This window comes from Macrobrachium nipponense, chromosome 1 (genome assembly GCF_015104395.2).
Source record: "Macrobrachium nipponense isolate FS-2020 chromosome 1, ASM1510439v2, whole genome shotgun sequence".
Classification (NCBI taxonomy): Eukaryota; Metazoa; Arthropoda; class Malacostraca; order Decapoda; family Palaemonidae; genus Macrobrachium; species Macrobrachium nipponense.
Genome location: NC_087200.1, coordinates 192,954,197 through 192,974,898, shown reverse-complemented (window position 1 = coordinate 192,974,898; position 20,702 = coordinate 192,954,197). Strand labels below are relative to the sequence as shown.

At 39.4% G+C, this 20,702-nt stretch overlaps 1 protein-coding gene across 1 annotated transcript in view; it reads right to left on the bottom strand.

Annotated features, from left to right (window-relative positions):
* Positions 1 to 20,702, bottom strand: part of LOC135219960 (uncharacterized) — a 292,444-nt gene that overhangs the window by 174,449 nt on the left and 97,293 nt on the right. The window contains exons 4-7 of the mRNA XM_064257204.1: positions 16,729 to 19,870; positions 12,638 to 12,735; positions 10,954 to 11,001; positions 9,002 to 9,169 (exon numbers count right to left, since the gene is read on the bottom strand). Of these exons, the coding sequence (XP_064113274.1) occupies positions 9,002 to 9,169; positions 10,954 to 11,001; positions 12,638 to 12,735; positions 16,729 to 19,870 (3,456 nt within the window). The remainder of the gene's footprint in view (positions 1 to 9,001; positions 9,170 to 10,953; positions 11,002 to 12,637; positions 12,736 to 16,728; positions 19,871 to 20,702) is intronic.

The following is a 20,702-nucleotide window of genomic DNA, read 5'->3' as shown; positions in this document are numbered from 1 at the left end:
AACTTTTCTCCGTGGCGATTTCGATGCCAGAGGTCTCTAGATGAGACATCGGTGACTCGTTTTTTGTATACATATCGGTTATTTTTAAAGTTTTACTCAAGCAGGCACTTCTGCACCTTATATTTCATTTTTCTAAAGTGTCATCATAAATGAGCTTGAAAAGGCGTCGATGCAGATATCATTTGGCGGCTACAAAATCTTCAACAAATAAACTGAAGAAGCATTTTATGATTACGGAGAAAGTCATGCCAAATTGGCCACGAAATAAGGGAAACTTCCTCTGGGAGAAAACAGTGAAATCTGAGACACAAAACAGTTTGGTGTCTTGGAGGAAGCAGCTTGAAGGGGAATGAAGTAGTATATAAATAAGTCACTGTAAATCATTATTTTAGTTGCTACATTTTTTCTGTTCAAAAAAAAATTTGTTATGGTCCCACTTGTGGAGTTGATTTTGAAAGTTAGCTAATATTTACTAAGAAACTATTGAAAATTTCAAAATACAAGGTAAATACATTATTCACACTTTACACTAGAAATATAACAATGGGTAATCGTTGTAAATTATCAGTTCAAATGGTGTTAACATTGAATGCAAATTCTATCTGGAATGATAAGCGCATTTGCACTGCAATACGTCATCTGTCAGAATATTCAGTACCATAACTCGCCAGTCCTTATGTACACTACAACGAGAGGAATCAAGTGTTAACAACAATAAATCAACAAAGCGCAGAAAATGCTTTCAGTATGGTGGTAAGAAGATACATGTAAACAATGCAATAAGGGAATCATCCACCAGTACATGAAGAGATGAAATCCGGCGAGGGAGGAGGAATAGAAGAATGAGGGAAGGGGAGCGTTGGGTGTTGGGTTGAAGGGGAGTGTGGGGAGGGGGGGGGAGGGGATGTGGGCGAACATGAGTTCCAAGATGACGTCATGTCCTAGCCTGGACGAGCCAGGCTTTGTAATGGGACCTGCAAGCTCTTAAAAATTTCTCCTGCCTTTACTTTGGGGCTTTCGCTTTCGTTTGCCTTTCTCTTTCTCTTCCCCCCGTTTTATTTTCTTTCTTCTTCTTCTTCTTTTGATAACACGGTTTATGGAACATAATACGCTTTCATTTTTCTTCATTATAAGGTCGGTTCACTGACTGTCAAGTATTTTGCTTTGGTTTCTTACTTATATCTGTTGTTTTAGCGAGTTTATTTATTTATTTATTCATTTTCTTCCAATGGATCATTATTAGTGTACTACTAATGTAATATATTACCTACTGTACCGAAGCTCTGTCAAAAGGTATCTTCACTCTGCATACTTATTTATAGTCATCAGTTTCCAGAGAAATATGTTCCTCATTAAAGTATATATATATTGGAAACACTTAGGTGATCTTGAGCCCCGATGATCAGGCCGGAGACTCTCTCTCCTCTCTCTCTCCTCTCTCTCTCTCTCTCTCGTCTCCTCTCTCTCTCTCTCAATGTGAGATTGAGGTATTGTACCAAAAATAGCCTCAGATTTACACAAAACACATCAGTAACATATGTTGTAGTTGACCTGAATGTACCCTAGCAAGCAATCAATTGATATATATATATAATATATTTATAGTATACTATACATATACATATAATATATAGATCGATAGATAGATAGATAGCTCTGTGAAAATATTTTGGTTAATTTTCTTAACAAAATATAATTACCAAATGACTTAATATGGCAGTTATTAAATATACAAGGCGGCATCCTTACGTACACTCACAATGAATGCAGTATTGGGAAGCAACGTATCATAAATTATTGGAATAATTTAAAATATTTTTTTCTCGAATGCGGTAGAATTTTATATATATATATATATATATATATATATATATATATATATATATATATACCACTCATAAAATAAAGAAGGTTAAGTAAAAAATTCTCTCCAATCTCCAAGAAATGCAGCAATGAACAGAGGTCACTGTGAAATCGGTAAAAGTCTACGGGAGTTACACTCCTCCTTCCCGCCCATCATCAAAGTTTTTTTTAGAAGGGATTGAGCAACCATAGCCTGTCTTTATTTTTGGGGACTCTGCTTTATTGTTTTGAGTCAATTGCCTTTACATGAAGAGGAAGGTGAACGTATTAAGCTATACTACGTATTTTCCTCTAGGTGGGTAGAAGAGTGGAACATCGATATCAACCAGTGCATGGCACATATTTCATCAGAAGGAGATAAAAAATGGTGCTATTGATACACAAATGAAATAAAACAAATGCGTATCTGGATACATTCATGTTCAAACATACACATATTATTATTATTATTATTATTATTATTATTATTTATTTGTTTATTTATTCAGATTATTATTTCTTATTATTTATTTGTTTATCTAACGATATATTTACGATAACATTTTTGACAAGAGTTTGTTATAATTCTTACCAGTGTACCTTCAATACACTTTTAATCACACACAATTTAGAAAGGGATTGTTGTTCAATATCATTATCATCGTCTTAATTAATATTATATACTGTTATTATTATTATTATTATTATTATCATACAAATAAAACCCCACAATTATATACTGTTATTATTAAACCAAACAAAAACTCCTTTCAGTTTTCTTCTGAAGATTGAAAAAGAAACCCACAAAATCACTTTGTAACTTGTTTACTTCTAAGTATTTACATTTAGTTTTACTCCACTCTCATGAGTGTGAGTGTGGAGTAAAACTAAATGTAAATACTTAGAAGTAAACAAGTTACAAAGTGATTTTGTGGGTTTCTTTTTCAACTGTTATTATTATTATTATTACAAATAAAAGCCCACAATCATATACATATACAATTACATAGAAGACTGCACTGCTATGTAAAATATACGTGCAAGGACTTGCGAACACCTGAACGGTGTCTGTCCCTGAGGAACACCACCGGTCAGGTGTTCCAAAGTCCTTGCTTGTTTATCTATCATAGTAAAACAGATTGCTGTATAACCGTATATGTAACAGTGGATTTTTATTACACTTGTTTTTCACCCGATTGTGAATTTCTTAACATTATTATTAGTAATATTATTCCATGGGGGGATCATCAGCTTGATAATTAGGCATACGCAGGATGAAATGGATATAAGCGAAGACAGACACGTCGAGCAAGAGAAGAGAAGGGAGGAGGGAAGAAGAGAGATAGAGAATGAAATATTGATGGACACCATGACGAAAGCACAGCGTAATGTAACAAACAAAACAATAATATATATATATATTATAAAACAAAGGTTCATTTCCTGCTACCGGACATCACATCATAATTTCCTACTATTCTTGCACATGTATCTCAAGGCTTTGTAGTGACAAACGTATCCAAAAAAAAAAAAAGCGCAAAGAATTTGAGAAGGTAAGAGGGCATTGTGGCTATTACAATTATATATGCATTTGGTAAAACTAATCAGTAGATCTAATATATATATATATATATATATATATATATATATATATATATATTATATATATATATTAGTATTTACCTACCAAAATTCTTTCAATATATAAGAACAGCTTCGGTAAAAGGCGAGGTACTATAACATGGCTATGGGACAGCGGTCATCATATTAACCTCATGCAGGTGTGGCCGTTAAAAATAGTTTACAACGTTCGGCCTCCAGGTAAATAGCTGGACTTGGGAGGAAATGCTCGTTCCTTCCCTTGGGAGTGGCCCCTCCACACCTTCCTTCTGCTGATTTCGGGACAAATTCGCTGAACTTGTCTGAGCTTGTGAGCGAGTATTCGTCTGCAGTAATATGTACCCAGGATCTGGCGCGCTCGCACACGCACATATACATACATACACACACACACACACACACACACACATATATATATATATAGATAATATTATATATATATCTATATATATATATATATATATATAATTATATATATATATATATATACTATATGTATCCTTAAATCAACGGCATAAAGGGACTTGCAACAAGCACTTACGTAGTACTATATTCTACATTTTCAAGTTCACCCCGAATATAATAGGAACTGACAGACCTTCATATACGTAAACAGAAATATAAAGGTCTGTCAACTTTTATTATATCCAGTGCGAACTTGAAAATGTAGAATATACTACGAAAGTACTTGTTCCGAGTCTAACGTGGATTTAAGGATATTATTCCAAAGCACGTGTTCCTTCGTGCTACAATGGATATATATTATATATATATATATATATATATATATAATATGATATATATATCTATATGTTAATATCTATAGATATATAATATATATAAGAGAAAGATAGTATCTTAACGTATAAATTTCTGAAGTAAAAAATACTCAAGCTGTAATACAATAATAGTAAAAATGAACTGGCAATCTTTTCTTATTGTCTCCTAAGTCAATAATAAAAAGCCAATGAGTTATACGATAACACAGAGACGATGCAGACGCAATGAACTTTCTAAATGCTACTCTTTCAAAGATGAGAGGCTAAGTAAGATCCTTTTCTCAGAGCGCAAACCTTCATACAGTAAGCTGTACGAGGAGTACTGTCTGGGATAGCAAGTGTTATAGTAGCGGAGGAATTGTATACAGACCCTCTGCTCAATTTCTTTCTAATTTATAATATAAATAAATATATATATATATATATATATTAGTTGTGATGGGGGAACTTTTAATGGTGTACACGGGGAAGAGCTGACAAGAAGGTAAACACTATTTAAGGACACTTCTCTGAAATAAAGACCCTTTGGTGTCAATGCTCTATAGCACTGATGATAGGATAAGCCAGCTTTGTACCGGCACGGGCTCTTGCTTCTTAGCAGCCCGTCAAGTACAGTCTCCCTAGCGTACTTGGTCAAAGGAGGGTTGTTTCGGGAGGGTGAGAGAGCGATGCCAAATGTACTTTGTGCAAATAATGCTATCGAAGACTCCTTTTCGAGTCTAAAAAAAAATTACTAAAAAGCACACCTCATTATAATTTATGACAGTTTCATGCAATGTCCTAATTTGATGAGGGATAATTAAACAACGGCAAGGTCAAACATGTACTATAAGGGAGCTGCTGTAGGAAATTGACGAAACTTGCAACTTAATCAAATTAGTCCTAAAAAGGCAGCACTTCTGTTTTATTAATATTCTGCATTTTCAGAGTATCTGTGATATTCTAGTATATGACGACAGAAACCATATTTTGTTAATCAGTTACCAGAGAGAGAGAGAGAGTGACGTCATACACAAAAGAGCATTAATTTCGGAATCTGGCTGACCTGTTCTGTCTAGACCAGTGTTCCTCAAACTGGGGCTCTCCCCACCCTAGCGGGGTGGGGAGGGGGGATGGTCAGCAATTTCCAGGTGAGGCGCGAGCCCTAAGGCAAAATTCAAAATTCCCTAATTATTTTCGTTATCTTCTTAACAAGAGTGAGGAACTAGAATACAGAACTTTATGGCAAGATGCAAAAGTCTCGCCTTATAACTCTATAGTTTCCTGTAGACTACTAACTCTAGTTGGACTCGTTCGGATCCTATGTATGTTCGGTCTTTGGATTTCTCTTTCGGCTTCGGTTCTCCCTGACCCGTAGTATCTTTGTGCAGCTGCATTTTCCACGCTCGTTGCTCTCAGGACCACATACAGATACAGGCTGTACGTTGAATGGGACTTGCGCTACGCACTCTCTGACATCCAACCATGCACTCAAGATCTAGTAGCTGAGAAGCAGTGTCATGTATCTCACTAATCCATTCCCAAAAAAATAAAACCAACACTTCTCTTCCCCCCCCCCCCCTTTTTTTTTTTTTTTATTTTTCCTTTAAATCTGGCTGGGAATTTTACATACTCTTTCTCCTTTTTTTCATTTTCCTATAAATCTGGGTGGGAATTTTACTTACTGGTGCAAAGGGGGCGTGGAGGGAAGGACCACTTCTTAGAAGGGGGCGTGGTATTACGAACTACTGATCTAGACCGTGGTCAGAGCCAATGAGGCTAAATCATAACTTCCTCTTGGGAAGATTATTCATACTGAGTTCTTTTTTTATCTTTCTGCTTGACCACTCTGGTGTAAATCGGTTTTGCTACCCATCTGATGCTCGCGGGGGCGTCGTTAATCCTGGGCGTGGGTCACGAAGGGTCAGGTATTTGACTTTCCATCAGTCAAAGTTTCGTCGCTCGCCAATCTGTCGAGCTTATAGTGTCTGTATAAACATGGCTGGCCGTGATCTTATCCACAGTAAAGATTTCTTTCGAGCCATCGTCGGGATCGATAGAAGACCCTTTCCACAACCCTAGAACGTTTGACCTTATTGCTTTCTTATGGAAATTGACTATCTTCTTCTTCTTCTTCTCTCTCCCACCGTTATCCTTACATTAAGGGGTCGGTTGCCTGATGCGCCTTCTCCTCCACTGAGTTCTATCAAAGGCATCATCCTCCACCAAACCTCTTCTCTCCATATCTTCCTTCACTTTATCTCGCCATCTAATTCTCTGTCTCCCTCTCGATCTTCTTCCTCTAACAGGTTCCTCCAAAGCCCTCTTCACTCCCTCCTCGATTGGAGGAAATTAACTCTCTTTAAAGTTAATTCTATGGTTAAAATAATTATCAATACTTAGGGCACTCTTATCCTCTCGATTGAGTTTTCAGAGACTGAGTTTCATTCCTTTCGACGATGAGGGCAAGTAATGTCTCTCATTTTATTCTCAGGAACAGAAGTCTTGCGCCGAATACAACCAACGCCATCTTGAATTCAAGATGGCGATGATACAGCACGAACTTCCGTCGATGAAAACGGGGCATTTGGGCTATGCCCCACTCCACTTGGTAATAAATAGTGCTATCGTTCTTTTGCGAAACTGTCAAGAATGTGTTATTTGTGTGTGGAAAAAGCAAAGGACAACGAATCAATAAACTGACGGTGTGATTCCTTAGAGAAACACCACTGTCATAGCATGTGGGATTCATGACTAAGCTATGAAATAAGTTATGCCTCCTGTATATTACTCCTTTAGGAAATTCTGATATGAAAACTGTTCGAAAACAAAAATTATCTAGAAAGACGGAAGGGACGAGTAATTTGTCACCCTATCTGATTGTTGGCAAGTCTAAAACAGAGAGAGAGAGAGAGAGAGAGAGAGAGAGAGAGAGAGAGAGAGAGAGAGAGAGAGAGAGAGAGAGAGAGAGAGAGAGAGATGGCAGAATCCCTTCGCAAAAGCATTCGTGTAATATTATAAAGGGTGTCCATAAAGTCCCAGTATTGCAAAGGTATGGACACCCCGTATACTATGAATTTTTGCGCGGTCACTTACCTGAATCGTCGATACACGGGGAAGTGGCAGCGCCGCTCAAAAAAAAATCTGCCATATCTACCTAATTGCTACCATTTTTCCATTTTTCCTGAGAGGTTTGAACGAGTTTAAGAAAATATGGCAGCAGTGCCAATCACCCTCGAGTCTCAACCTTTAGCAGCCAGGGTATAGTTAAATAGTCTTGGCAACACTGCAACGAGTCATAAAGACCTTTTTGAGCTGGATAACAACGCAGTTTTTGGAATGACCATAAAATCATATAGAAATTGTATTTTCATTACTCAATGAAATGTGTAAATGAAGTGACATTCATGACTTGTCAACTTCATTGGATTAATATTCGTATCAACACTAAAGAAAATTCTTAGGATTTATAAACCGCAACTGATAAATATTCATAATTCAAATGTTCAAAGTATTATCTACACCCAAATTAACACTGCGGTACACATATAACACATTATCCCATGTTTACCGCAATATTTTGACAAGTGAGTTACTTCATCATTCTCTAGAGACGATTCTCTGAAAGACTTGTTTGTATGGTGTTTTGACGTTGCATGGAACCAGTGGTTATTCAGCAACGGGACCAACGGCTTTACGTGACTTCCAAACCACGTCGAGAGTGAACTTCCATCACCAGAAATACACATCTCTCACTCCTCAATGGAATGTCAGGGAATCGAACTCGCGACTACCGAGGTGGCACGGCAACACCATACCAAACACGCCATCTCAAAGACTTTGGATTCTCTCGCAGCCAATATTGTGTTATTCGTCGCTGTCCTTGTACTATCCGAATATATAAATGTTTATTACTTGAGGCGACATTTTTACGCCATTCATGCAGGGAAATTGACAATGCATATTGCCATATTGCCTCTTTAAATGTTACTACGTCGTATTCAGTTCATTTTTTTTGTAAATAAGTAAAAATTTCTCTAGGAAATAAGTGAACATTCTCCATTATGTTCTATGAAAATAAATTCGATAAAAAGCACAAGAAACAACGTATAATAATAATAATAAATAATAATAATAATAATAATAATAATAATAAGAAGAAGAAGAAGAAGAAGAAGAAGAAGAAGAAGAAGAAGAAGAAGAAGATTGTACAGCTGAAAGAAAAGGCACAAAGAGGTTTGAAATTAAAATAAAAAAAAAAAAAAAAAAGTGAGGGCAGCTAAGGAACGCTTTAAACACCCTTAAGTATTGCCTAAAGTGCACCCGTCACGGCTCTACTCCCATAAGTAGAAACGTCCCTTAAGACAAGGCTCGCAAAAACCATGTCGGTTTGATCTTTTGATCCGAGGTGCTATAGTAGATTCACATCACCGGTGCATCTGACGTCTAGGCCAATCCCTTACGACGCTCCTGATTGGCTGTTGATAAGCCAATCACGGGGCTGGAAACTCTCTCGAGAGAGAGAGAGTTCACATAAGCAGGATGTATGTTCCACCTCTCCTGAGGGATACGTCTTTCAAAAGCATCCTTCAGGAGAAATGGAGCATACATCCTGTCTATGGCTTATCAACAGCCAATCAGGAGCGTTGTAAGGGACTGGCCTAGACATCAGATGCACGGCTGATGTGAATCTACTATAGCAGTAGAGTAGTAAAGATCTCTTTGAAATGAGCGTATGATGCAGGCGCCTCTACGGAACTAACTGAAGAACGACTACTTACCTGTAGTAGCTCTGGTAGTAGGCCTCGTAATAGGCAGCGTAATATTCGCTCAGTAGCCGCGAGTAATCAATGCCATCGGCAGACTCCTGCTCCTGCAGATAGTCGTCGTCATATGCCAAGTCTCCTTCACCGCTTGGGTACGTGTGCCTTCTGTTTTCGTCCAGTGGCCTGTGTCGACGAAATCGAGAGTAAGAACTCAGAATGAAAAAAAAAAATGTTAAGTTTGTCTTTTCAAATACTTGTATAATTTGAAGATCAGCAGAAAGATGTTGGTGTTTGACTGACGTCACCTTATGAACAGTACAGTAACCTATACGTGAGACACGTAGTCCATGGGACAGCTTTACCAAGATGTATGGAGAACTTGTTTTACCCACAGAGAGAAGAGTTAGAGTATAATAATTTAATTTTGTACAAAGTATGCTTAATAAAGAAAACCTTCTGGACTGGCCCCCTGAGTAGCAAGTTGGCAACCAAGTGACACGTGGCACTTTTAGTGTGTCACGCCACTCCAGTTGGGAGATTTCATTTGTTTCTGAAGGTTCGTTTCCAGGTGGTGTGCCACATGGTGGGAGAGCTGCTTCCTGCCTTCCCTTTTCTTATTGACAAATGAGAGCGGAGACAGAGAACTCCGAGAGTCTACAAGCTTCTTCACCGCCTCAAATTTACAACTAAATGCAATTTTGTTAGTGCTCAAATCTACGGTCAAATAGCGCGTTGTCTCACCAACGAAAATTAAAGTAAATACGCTATATTCTATTAAAAATAATTGTTCTGTACTGCTCAACATGCACATTATCATTTCTGTTACATTTTCATTCTAATCAATAAATCATAAATATCGCATCCTAAAATTCCCGTTTCTTTAAATCAAAGCGTAATACCCTTTTCAGACCTTTTTAGGCTTTCTCATAGACCTTTCCTATCCCCAAGAAGAAGAGAAACAACAACAACAAAGTAGATTGTAAGCTTACTCACCGAGGAAGCGAAAATTATGAAAAAACTCAGTCAAAATAAGCAATAATCTCTTTTTCACAGTTTCACAACTAGAGCGGTCAATATGACTTATGGTTTGGATTAAAAGACCACACCAACAACATTTCTTAAATGATTTCAAACGATTTCGAATTCACTAGCGCATGCAAGAAATAACACTAACAGCAATAAGTGCTTGAATTCTACACTACTGTGTTAATTTGATATAAAGAAAGGTGGCTGGTTAGAAAGTAGTTGTTATATTCTCTGAAAAAAAAACTGCTCTCCAACGCTAAAATGAAAAATAAGTTATTTCTTTCTCTCTGAAGGCAGGACAGAAATCATCTTAAAAGGCAGTAGAAAGTTTAAGTTTATACGTGTGAATACATATATACACCTGCTCAGTAATACTGAGTTTTGGAAACAAACTAAAAATTCTAAATAACTAATGTCATTATTACATGCATATGACTTTGAACTCCATTACGTAAGTATTTTTATACCTAGAGCGTAAGCAAAAACAACACTGAATCTGTCTATTATTATGCTTCCAGAAAATTCTTGTGATACAAAAAAAAAAAAAAAAAAAAAAAACGTCAGACAAGGGGAAAACAAAATTAGTTGACATTATAGATGAAAGTGCCAGTTTTATCCACAGAGCAAAGGACTGCAACGAGACCACTTAAGTACAGTAGATCCGTCAACTGCTCTGAGAGGTTAAGGATCACGCGGGAAACACATCAGGCAGGTATTCGATAAGGGGGGAAGCCCTCTTGTTCTATGGCGTTTTCAAAGACTATATATCCAAGCTTTTCAGGGGGAATATGTTCTTCCAAGTTGTTCTCTGACAGGAGCCACTCTAATTCATGGTTTCTTTTTTATTCGGAATCTCAAAATAGAAAAGAATTATTTTCCCGCCAAAACCGTCTGGGTTTCCCGCGCAGTCCTGAGGAGCCTCCGCAGAGCTCGCCACTTACAAGTCTCCATCGGAGGCGTATCCGCCAAAGTCATCGTAAGAGGAGAACCTGAGGGAAGGAGAGAAGGAAGCAGAGGTAGGAAAACAGGAAGAAATGCGTCGCGAGTACAGGATGCCAAGATGCAGTCGGCCACAGTTCTTCCTGTAATTGTCGTGAGCACTAACTGACTGAGTCTAAACACCGGAGTGATAAATATCGTCTCCGCGCGTGACATTACAGATAAAATGCTGTAGTATTATTACAGTTAGCTTCTTACAAGAAAGATATGTGGCCGATTGTACATTTGCTCTTTCTGGCCACCAAACAAGCAAACAGGACAAAAAATAAATGAATAAACAAATAAATAAATAAAAGCTTAAAGGTAACATTAAAATTTAACCTGATCATCCTTTCCTGGCATTTATTTTACTCTTGACTTATTCTCTTCTTAAGAAATCCCAAATTGAGATATTTTCAAAAAAAAATTCCAAAATGCTACCTACTCATTTTCCTCTTCATCCACGAAAGACTAAAAACATTTCCATCTCATTTTAACAGGAGTCTGACGGCAGCAATCAAAAAACAAAAACAAAAAATCACAGGTAAAAAAGTCACAAGAATACAAGTCACATTAATATTTCCTAAATAGTGACCCCCAAATGATTTTAACGCGGTACAATCCGGCTGGAGATTACCGTAAAAACATAAACAGACGACTGTAAATTGTGACATTTTTCCATGTGACTTTATTACCGGCCACCGCAAAGAAAACTACAGGTTTCCTTTTTAATAACAATGGCAAAAATAAGATTCCAAGTCTTGGAAAACTACGCAACGTTTGCAGTTGTAAAACGAAAGTTTGGTGAACTTGATTAGTCAAACTTCCGCCATCAGGTTCAATGGAAATCAGTTTTGGCGTCTGACTTTAGCGTAAGTATATACTCGTATACTACAAGGTGTCCATAAGTCCCAGTACCATTACAAGCATTTACTGCTCAGAACGGTACTGGGACTTTATGGACACCCTGTATAATTAATTTACACAATATCAGAGGAAATGTCAAATCAAGCTAATGGCAGGAATGCTGTCCTTAATGAGGAACGAAGTTATTTTTTACTGGATTTTGTTGTGATGACTCTGTGGTTATTCATTCTCATGTGGCTTCAGATTGAAAAGCATAGCTGAAATCATAAGAAAAGAAATTACCGAAGCTACTTGAAAACTACCGCACCAGAAAGCTTGCAACCCAAACAAAATTTAGACTTTTAGTGGTGTGAACTATTTGTAAGAATGAGTCATTTTAAGAAATACTACATAAAGTGTGTTACAGAAAGTTTGCCTGACTACCTTTAAGGACCAGTTTTAAGGTGAATTTAAAAAAATATATATATCCTGACAATGAAATGTTTTCAAAGTCTTGATAAACACGTGGTTCAAAAGCAACGGGCACTCCTCTACACATCCAGACTCAACATCAAGCAATCCAGTTACGCAAACAACAGCCAGTACATCATGCCTAGCACACACTTTGAAGACTTCATGTCATTCAGAAGAAGACGACAGAAAGATATCAACTTCTGCAAAAAGCATATAAAAAAATACTCCAGAGGCAAGACTAAACAAAATTCAAGAAACTATTCAGAGTGAAAGAATGAGACTGAGAAATATTCCAGAAGTCAACTCATTTCCCTGGAAGCAACTTACCTGCCAGCCTGGGGTCGGACAAGAATCTCCTCACTGGTGGCGTGGCGCAATTTCACCTTCGCCTTTGTCGCAGGGAGTGGGGGCTTCGATGACACCTGCTATGGGTGGAGTTACCAAGATTAGTTCTGTAGCAAAAGGACTCGATGAATATTAAGGGAAATGGACATGAGTGCATAAAACAAAGACACATTTCGTGTTGAGATTCTTGATATTAACGAGGTTGCAAAATAACAGTTAAAATGATGAGAAAGCGATAAATGCATAATAAAAATTATATAGCTAAGTTCATTAGTATTATCTTGATTGTACAATTATGTAAATAGGTATGAAAACTACAATAAGTACATAAAAAATGGATAGCAAAGAAAATAAAGGAAACGTTACAAAAAACAAGAGAACAGAAACACTAGGAACTAAGACCTTCATAAAAGTGTTCCCTTTTTCGTTAGTGATTCTTCTTCATGACAGACGATAGCTCTAATGAGTTGCATCCAAGTATATAAATAGCTATACCATGGAAATAAGTGAATCATTCCTTCATATCTTGTTGTGCCAGCACGTAAGCCATCTTTGGGCAGCTTAATTAGCATTGTATAGCTCTTCTTCAGCGCATGTTGGACCCAATCCACAGTTGGTCTGGATGAGAGTCATGTCTGGACTTGGTGGCCACAAGGACAATTGGGTGAGAGAACGTAGCCCCACCTGTAGAGGTTATTCCTCGTCCTCCCAACACCACTGCGAGCCCTGCTCAGTGTTCTCCTGTCCCTCCTTGGTAAGTCAGTAACCAAAGGCAATGATTCACAGGGTTCTTGGACTGCCATAGCTTCTGGCAGCTCGTCGTATGACTTCCATTGATCCACCCTGTACTTTGTTGTATTCTTAGGTTGCAGGCTTTCAACCATCATGAAGCTTTTTCTCGACTGGAGATGTCTCATCACTTCTTGGTGGTGGCAGAGTGGGTGTCTACTGTCAGTTTCTTGTTGGTATTTCTGGGCTCTTGATTGGCAGTGATGGCGGATGTGCAGTGGTGCAATAAGCTCAGCGTCCGTCTTGCTTAATCATGGCTTAATCATTCCCAAACCGGGGAGATGAACTCAGCAGCGGTGTAGCAAAGTGCTAGTGCTGATGTTTACAATGTGCACAGGTCTGTACCCCAATGTGAAATCACCAACTGGCTTATGAGGTCATTCCCCTTTGAGAGTTTCTCCTTCAGGTTCTCTATGTGCCCTCTGAAGCGGAGAGTCCGATTAAGAGTGATACCCAGGTAAGCTGGGTATTGATCATTGTCAAGCTGCTAACCCTCCCGGATCATCTCCAGCTCTTGTTGCGCAAGGTGGTTTTTAAGATGGAATGTGCAGACTTGTGTTTTCCTGGCTTGGCATTCAGGAAATTGAATTTGTAGTAATCCACGAATTTAGAAAGGGCATTAGTAAAATGGCATTCAGTGACTTCAAATGACTTATCTTGGGTTGTGAGGCAGAGATCGTCGGTGTTTATGAAATGGCTTATGTCTTTAAAATATGTTGAATAGGGTGGGAGCAAGCACAGAACCTTGTGGGAGTCCATTTGACTGTGATCTCCATCTGTTTTCCCTCCCATCCAGTTAGACAAAAAACCGTCTGCTAGTCAAAAGGGATTGGATTATTTGGACTATTATAGTTTTTAATGATTTTGGCTAATTTTAGTGATAAAAGACAGTGGTTAACTGTATCACACACCAAAATTAGGTAGAAGAAAACAGCCCCGGTTATTACTCTGGTCTCATCCCCATCCTCTACGTACTGTGTCAGGTTTAGTACTTGACCTAAGCAAGACTTCCGCAATCTGAATCCTGCATGGTGGTCAGAATCCAATGCATCATCAACATGGGGGTGGGGTGTGAAGCGTTCATACAACTAAGATAAAGTGCAAAGCATAGATATTGGGCAGTAGTTTTTTGCAATTCTAGGGTCCTTCTTTGGCTTCAGCAATGCAACTATAAAGGCTTTGCTCCAGATCTTAATGATTTTGAATGTTGTTGTACAAGTATTATACAGTGCTAAAATCTATTCTTTGGTTTCAATACCGGAGTGGAGATGACAACAAGACCAGTTGCCTGTCTGGGTTTCATGTACTCGAAGGCCTTGTCAAGTTCAGTCATCATAAAATTATGGAACGCATTGTCACTTGCTGCTATGGTGTTCTTCATGTCCTCCTCCATCTGCTTCAGGTAGCCTCGTTCTTTATTGTGGGGTTTCCCATTCATCAGGAGCTGGTGGGCGACTTGATTCAGTGTGACAGCTGTGATGCGTGACTATATGTTGTTGTCAGCGTTGAGTTCTTTTAATGTGGACCATGCTTTCTTGCTGTTTAAGGTCAAATTAGTGTTGGTTACAACTTCTTCCCATCTCTGCTTTCTGTTGCTCGCCACAGCCTCAAGCACAATTTCATCAACTGCTATGGTTTCATTGGCAAATGGGTCATTGTCATAGGCAGATGAGTGCATTTCATAAATGTCTCTCATAGTCCTGGAATGTAAAATTTCCTGCAACCTCTCGGGATGTGCTTTTTGGATATATCCCAGACAAGTTTCTTGAAGTCATCAAACGCTTCAGGAATTGGCTGAACTAGATCTATTTTATCTTTCAACTCTGTGGTGAAGAAGTTCCACTTAGCCTTGTGGAAGTCGAAGCGAGCCCTTGGTTTTGACATGACATAAAGGTCGGGTCATGATTGAGATTGGTCTATGCTGTGACCTGGGAATTGGATCACAATTTTTCTTATCAAAGTTGTTGCAGTCTCTTGAAGGTACCAATACCATATAGGGATTGTATCATTTCTTCCAACTTGTACTGTTAAATGATGATCTTTCCTTTGATTTATGGAGTACAGTCAGGTTATTTGCTGGCACCCACTTCCACAGCTTCCCCATTACTGTTCATCTCCTCATAGCCCCAGATGACAGTGGCTGTTAAAATCACTGACCATTACGGTGTTTTGTCTTTGAACGAGTAACGGTTAGGTCATATAAAAGGTGTTGGAGGTGGTTTGTAAAAACTCTAGTCTCTATCACATTTCCCAACCAGTCACTGGTACTGAGGACAATATACTTTTATCATGCATGTTTATGGCCCTGCCATGTACTGGGCTTGGGTGATGGATGGCAAGGTCCATACTTGGGGTCTTGGTTGGTATGGAATCTTTGAGTTTCTTGGAGACATGATGTCAGCATTGATACTGGCTAGTAAGTCTGCTTTGGGCTTCGAAAGTCCCTCTGTACTGAAAGTTACATTGTTAAGCTCAGGCATCTTCAGGGCTGAGGGTTAATCCTTCTACCACCTTTAGATGGCTGTGTGTGTTAAGCAGTTGGTTTCCCCAAAGGGACTAACAGGAACACCACATGAAGGTCTGCTACTTAAAGAAAAATGGCAGACTAGTCAAACAATCATTTACGGTAAGTAAGAGAAATAAATCTTATGGAAGAAACCCAGCAATGATAAGCCAATAACATTTCATAATGTGTAGAGACAATTAAAAATGTAAAGATAAGAATTTGAGAAACCTCATTGCATAAGAAAAATGGAAACTAACTGGAAAATTGTCAGCTAAACATCAAATATCTGCAACTCTCTTCCCTTTGATGATGCAGTCACATTCCTCAAAACAGCTCGAAATAGTAATGAAGCACTCCTTACTTCGATGAAGGGTTTTCTTTGTAATGCAAATGTCGTAAATATCTTGAATTCTCAGGTATACTATATCTTAAGGATTCTGTACCTTTGCTTGTATTTGTATGTGCATGCATTTACTTTTCTCTCTGAGCTAAGATAATTCAGCTCATAATATATCGGCAAACTGGCAAGCAACAATATAACGCAATGGTGGGATTATTTGTAGCTTCAGCTAATTAACTAACACCCATACAGGAATAAGAGATGATTTTTCTTTAAAAAAATAAAGATTAAATATGGTTCACAAGGTAAAGAATTTGATCATTCTACTAATACCTGAAATTATAGCTTAAACGTCATACACCATAAATAATGTACTACAAGAAACTCCTACAATTCGTTGATTGGTAAAGCAAAAAAGACCTCTTGAACAGAACAAACCTGCTGTAAATCTCCTAGACTGGAAGACAGAGGCTGCGGTGCCCATGGCCCACCCATTTCCATGGTGGCCTCGATGCCTGCCCCAGCGCCTGCTTCTGCTCCTGCCACAGCAGCTACTGCAACTGCAGATGCTCCACTATTAAGGTTGCCTGTTGATTTGGATAGCTTTCCATAGGGGTTCTCAATGGGCCTGAAGCCGAATTCCATAGGGTCTGGGCTGAACTTTGTAATTGGCAGCGTCTTAGAGGCCCTCAGGTCACCAGTACTGACAGAGTGGTAATTACCACCTGGATGTCTCTGATTCAACCCTGGGGCATCTGAATCCATAGCTGCCCTTTCCGCTGATCTGCGGCGCCTTTCCCGCTCACTCTGTTTTTGTATCTGCCGTTCGAGATTACGGATAGATTTCTCTTGGGCATCATATAGTTCTTCTTCACTCTGGGCATTTAGTTCAGCAAATTTCTCCTCTTGGTGAGGTGATTCGTCATAATCATCTGGGGTTTCCCATTCTGAAGCATAATCATCTGAATCGTACAGCTGGGCACGCTTCTTCTCCTCTAAATGGCGCCTGTAGCTCTCGTAGATCTGTGCTTCCTCTTTCATTCGATCAGCTTCCAGGCGTTTCATTTCGTCAAGACGACGTTGCTCTTCAACTTCCTCTTCTTGTTTCTTGATCTCCATCAGACGCATGTGTTCTTCTAGACGCTGCTGTTCTTCAAGTCTCTGTTGTTCTTCTAACTTCCGCTGCTCCTCTAATTGCTTCTGTAGTTCCAGCCTCCTTTTCTCTTCCAGCTTTTTCTGTTCTTCTTCCAGACGTCTTTGCGCTTCAATACGCCTTTGTTCTTCTATCTTTTTCTGTTCTTCTTCTTTCCTTCTCTGTTCAGCTCTTTTTCTTTCTTCTTCAATTCGTTTTTGTTCGGCCTTGCGCTTCTCCTCTTCTATTCGCCTTTGCTCCTCTAGCCGTCTTTGTTCTTCGAGTCTCTTTTGTTCTGCAATTCTCTTTTGTTCCTCCAACTTTCTCTGCTCTTCTAGCCGTCTCTGTTCTTCGATTCTCTTTTGTTCTGCAATTCTCCTTTGCTCCTCCAACTTTCTTTGCTCTTCTATCCTTCGTTGTTCCTCAAGTCTCTTTTGTTCTTCCAGCCTTTTTTGTTCCTCTAATCTCTTCTGCTCTTCTATTCGGCGTTGTTCCTCCAATCTCTTTTGCTCCGCTAATTTCCTCTGTTCTTCCCACCTTTTTTGCTCTTCTATTTTACGCTGTTCTTCCAGTCTCCGCTGCTGTTCTAATCTCCTCTGTTCTTCGAGTCTTCTTTGTTCTTCAAGCCTCTTTTGTTCCTCTACACGCTTCTTTTCTTCCATCATCCTCTGCTCCTCTAGACGCCTCGCTTCCTCGAGTTTTCTTTGCTGCTCCTCTTGGCGTTTCTGTTCTGCTAATCTCTTCTGCTCCTCCATCCTTTGCTGCTCTTCCCTTTGCTTCCTTTCTGCCAACTCCTTCTTCTTTTCTTCTTCTCTCTTCCTCTGCTCCTCTTTTTTTCTCATTTCCTCCTGGATCCTCTGCTGATCTCTTTTGAACTGTTCTTGAAGCCTTTTCTTTTCTTCCATTTTCCGTCTCTCTTCGACCTTCCTCTTTTCTTGCATGGCAAGGAACTCGTGTTGCCTTCTCTGCTCTTCAGTCAGTCTCATCTGTCTCTCCTCGTCTCTTCTTTTCTGTTCCTCAATCTTCTTTCTGGCTTCTTGTTTACGCTTCTCGGCTTCAATGAGACCGTGATCTCTCTTCCGCTGTTCAACAATCTGCTTTGATTCGGCCATGAAATTTCCATGGGTGACGTTGCTCTCAGAGGCTGATAATGCCGACTCTTCTTTTTTGTAGATCAAGCCTTCGATTCTCCTTTCTTCTGATTTTAGGCGGCGGCGTGGGTCAAAGCCAGTTTTTTCCGTAATATTATCTGTTGAAAAGTTACCCACTTTTTTCTGAGTGCCTTTCTTTCTCTTCTCTTCTAACTTCCTCTCTTGCATCTTTCTAATTTCTTCATCTCGACGCCTGTTTTCTTCTCTTACCCTCTGTTCCTCTTCTTTCCTTTTTAATGTACCCTCTTCTTTCAGGCTTAGAGCAGGAGACCTCTCCTTTTTCACAGAAGGAGAGCGCTCTTTATGAAAGCGTTGTAACTGGTCAGCCTTGACTAGGACTGATGCCCCTTCAGTAGGAATAAACTCCGGTGGATCTTTGGGGATAGTAGGGGATTGTGGGTTAGGCGTCGCCTCTCGTTTCTTAGCGACCATCATTAATTCTTCTAAACGACGCTTTTCAAGAATTAGCTGCTGAAGTTGCTTCCTTTTTTGTTCTTCTGTTAGTAATTGAGGATCTTGTATTTCCATAGGTGGTTCCTTAGGCTGAGTCTTTTGAACGACTGGCTTCTGATTAGGGGGTACCTGTGTGGTTGGAAGTGCAGGTTGCACATTACTATGAGGTACTTGTGATGCTCTAGCAGCTGCTTGCTGCAGATGGAATGCTTGAAGTTGTGATCCACTCAATGCCTTCATACTTTGGCTCTCCTGAGCCTGAAGTATCTGTAGTTTTGCTGACAGCTGCTGAGAATTAACAGATGAAGATTGCTGTTGCTGACTTGACAGAGGTAAAGGGGGAGGCTGTGCCGTGATCTGATTAAACTGTGGGGGAGAAAAAACTTGTGGTGGCGAAAAGGTTTGCATAGGTGTCGAATATGCCGATGGTGTTTCACTGGATGCCGGAGAGAAAAACTGAGGTGGCGAAAAGAAGGACTGACGGGGAGATCCAAATGGAGGTGGTGAACCATACTGCGTAGAAGGAGACGTCATCTGTGGAGATGAATAGCGCTTTGTTGGGGATTGTGGAAAGCTTGGGGAGGACGAGAAGCGATTTGTGACACTGGATGTTTGCTGAGGCGAAAAATGTCTGTGTGGCGATACAGAAAAACGCTGAGTACGCTGGAGAGGTGATTCGGTTCTTAGCTGGGGAGGAGCTGAACTAGGGACTCCCAAGGGTGGCGAAAGAACCTTTTGCTGCAGAGCCTTTATGCGGTTTCTTTCAGCGACCTCTGCTTGTTTCTCATTGACCATCAACTGTTCAAGTTTCTCCTGATGGCATCGGTTCTCATCTACCAGGTGTCTGTAAAAAAGCAATGCATTAGTGATGTAATTAATCAAACAGGATGGATTAAAAATAAACAAGAGAACTGTCAATTCAATAAGATATCAATCAAATGAATAAGGTAAGAGAATCCAAGGTCCTAATATCCAAATGTTACAAAACTCACCTACAAAGGACTCAATACAAAATGGGTGCTAAAGGGTTAAAATACTGTACGTCAAATGAACTAAATTTCTGAATGGAACCTTCCATTTAATTTCCATAAGAATGAACACAAAAACCTTAGTAGTCAATGACTTCGAGAATACCTGTTCAAAACTATTTTCTGAAAAAGCGGACAGAAATGAACGCATACACACTGAAGAGCTTCCGCATATAAAGGCTGCACAAGAGCACATACCCATCCACACTATACATACACACACATATATAGAAATAATCAACACACAATCAGAAGTGCAGCAGAATTAAATTTCTGACTCACACCAGGATCGAACCCAGTTCTCTCAATTAAAAGACCAGATCGCTGCCAACCAGGCTACACAGGTCATCAAAGAATTTGGAGCCTAAGTGCCACTGTACCTAAAGCTTTACCTGGACGGGCTAACTGCTTTGCTTACCAGCGTGTTTTCCACGACTTCTCGACCCAGCAGTGCCCCAGTTGACAGTATATCAATCAAATTATCCTTTCTGAGTGAATGGGACAGAAATAATCAACGAACAATCAAGTGTGCAACAGAAATGCAGTCAGTTGAGCCACTGCTGGGACGGAAAGTTGGGGAAAACATGCTGGTATGCAAGGCAGTTAGCCCACCCAGGTAAAGCCTTAGGTACAGTGGTACTTAGGTTC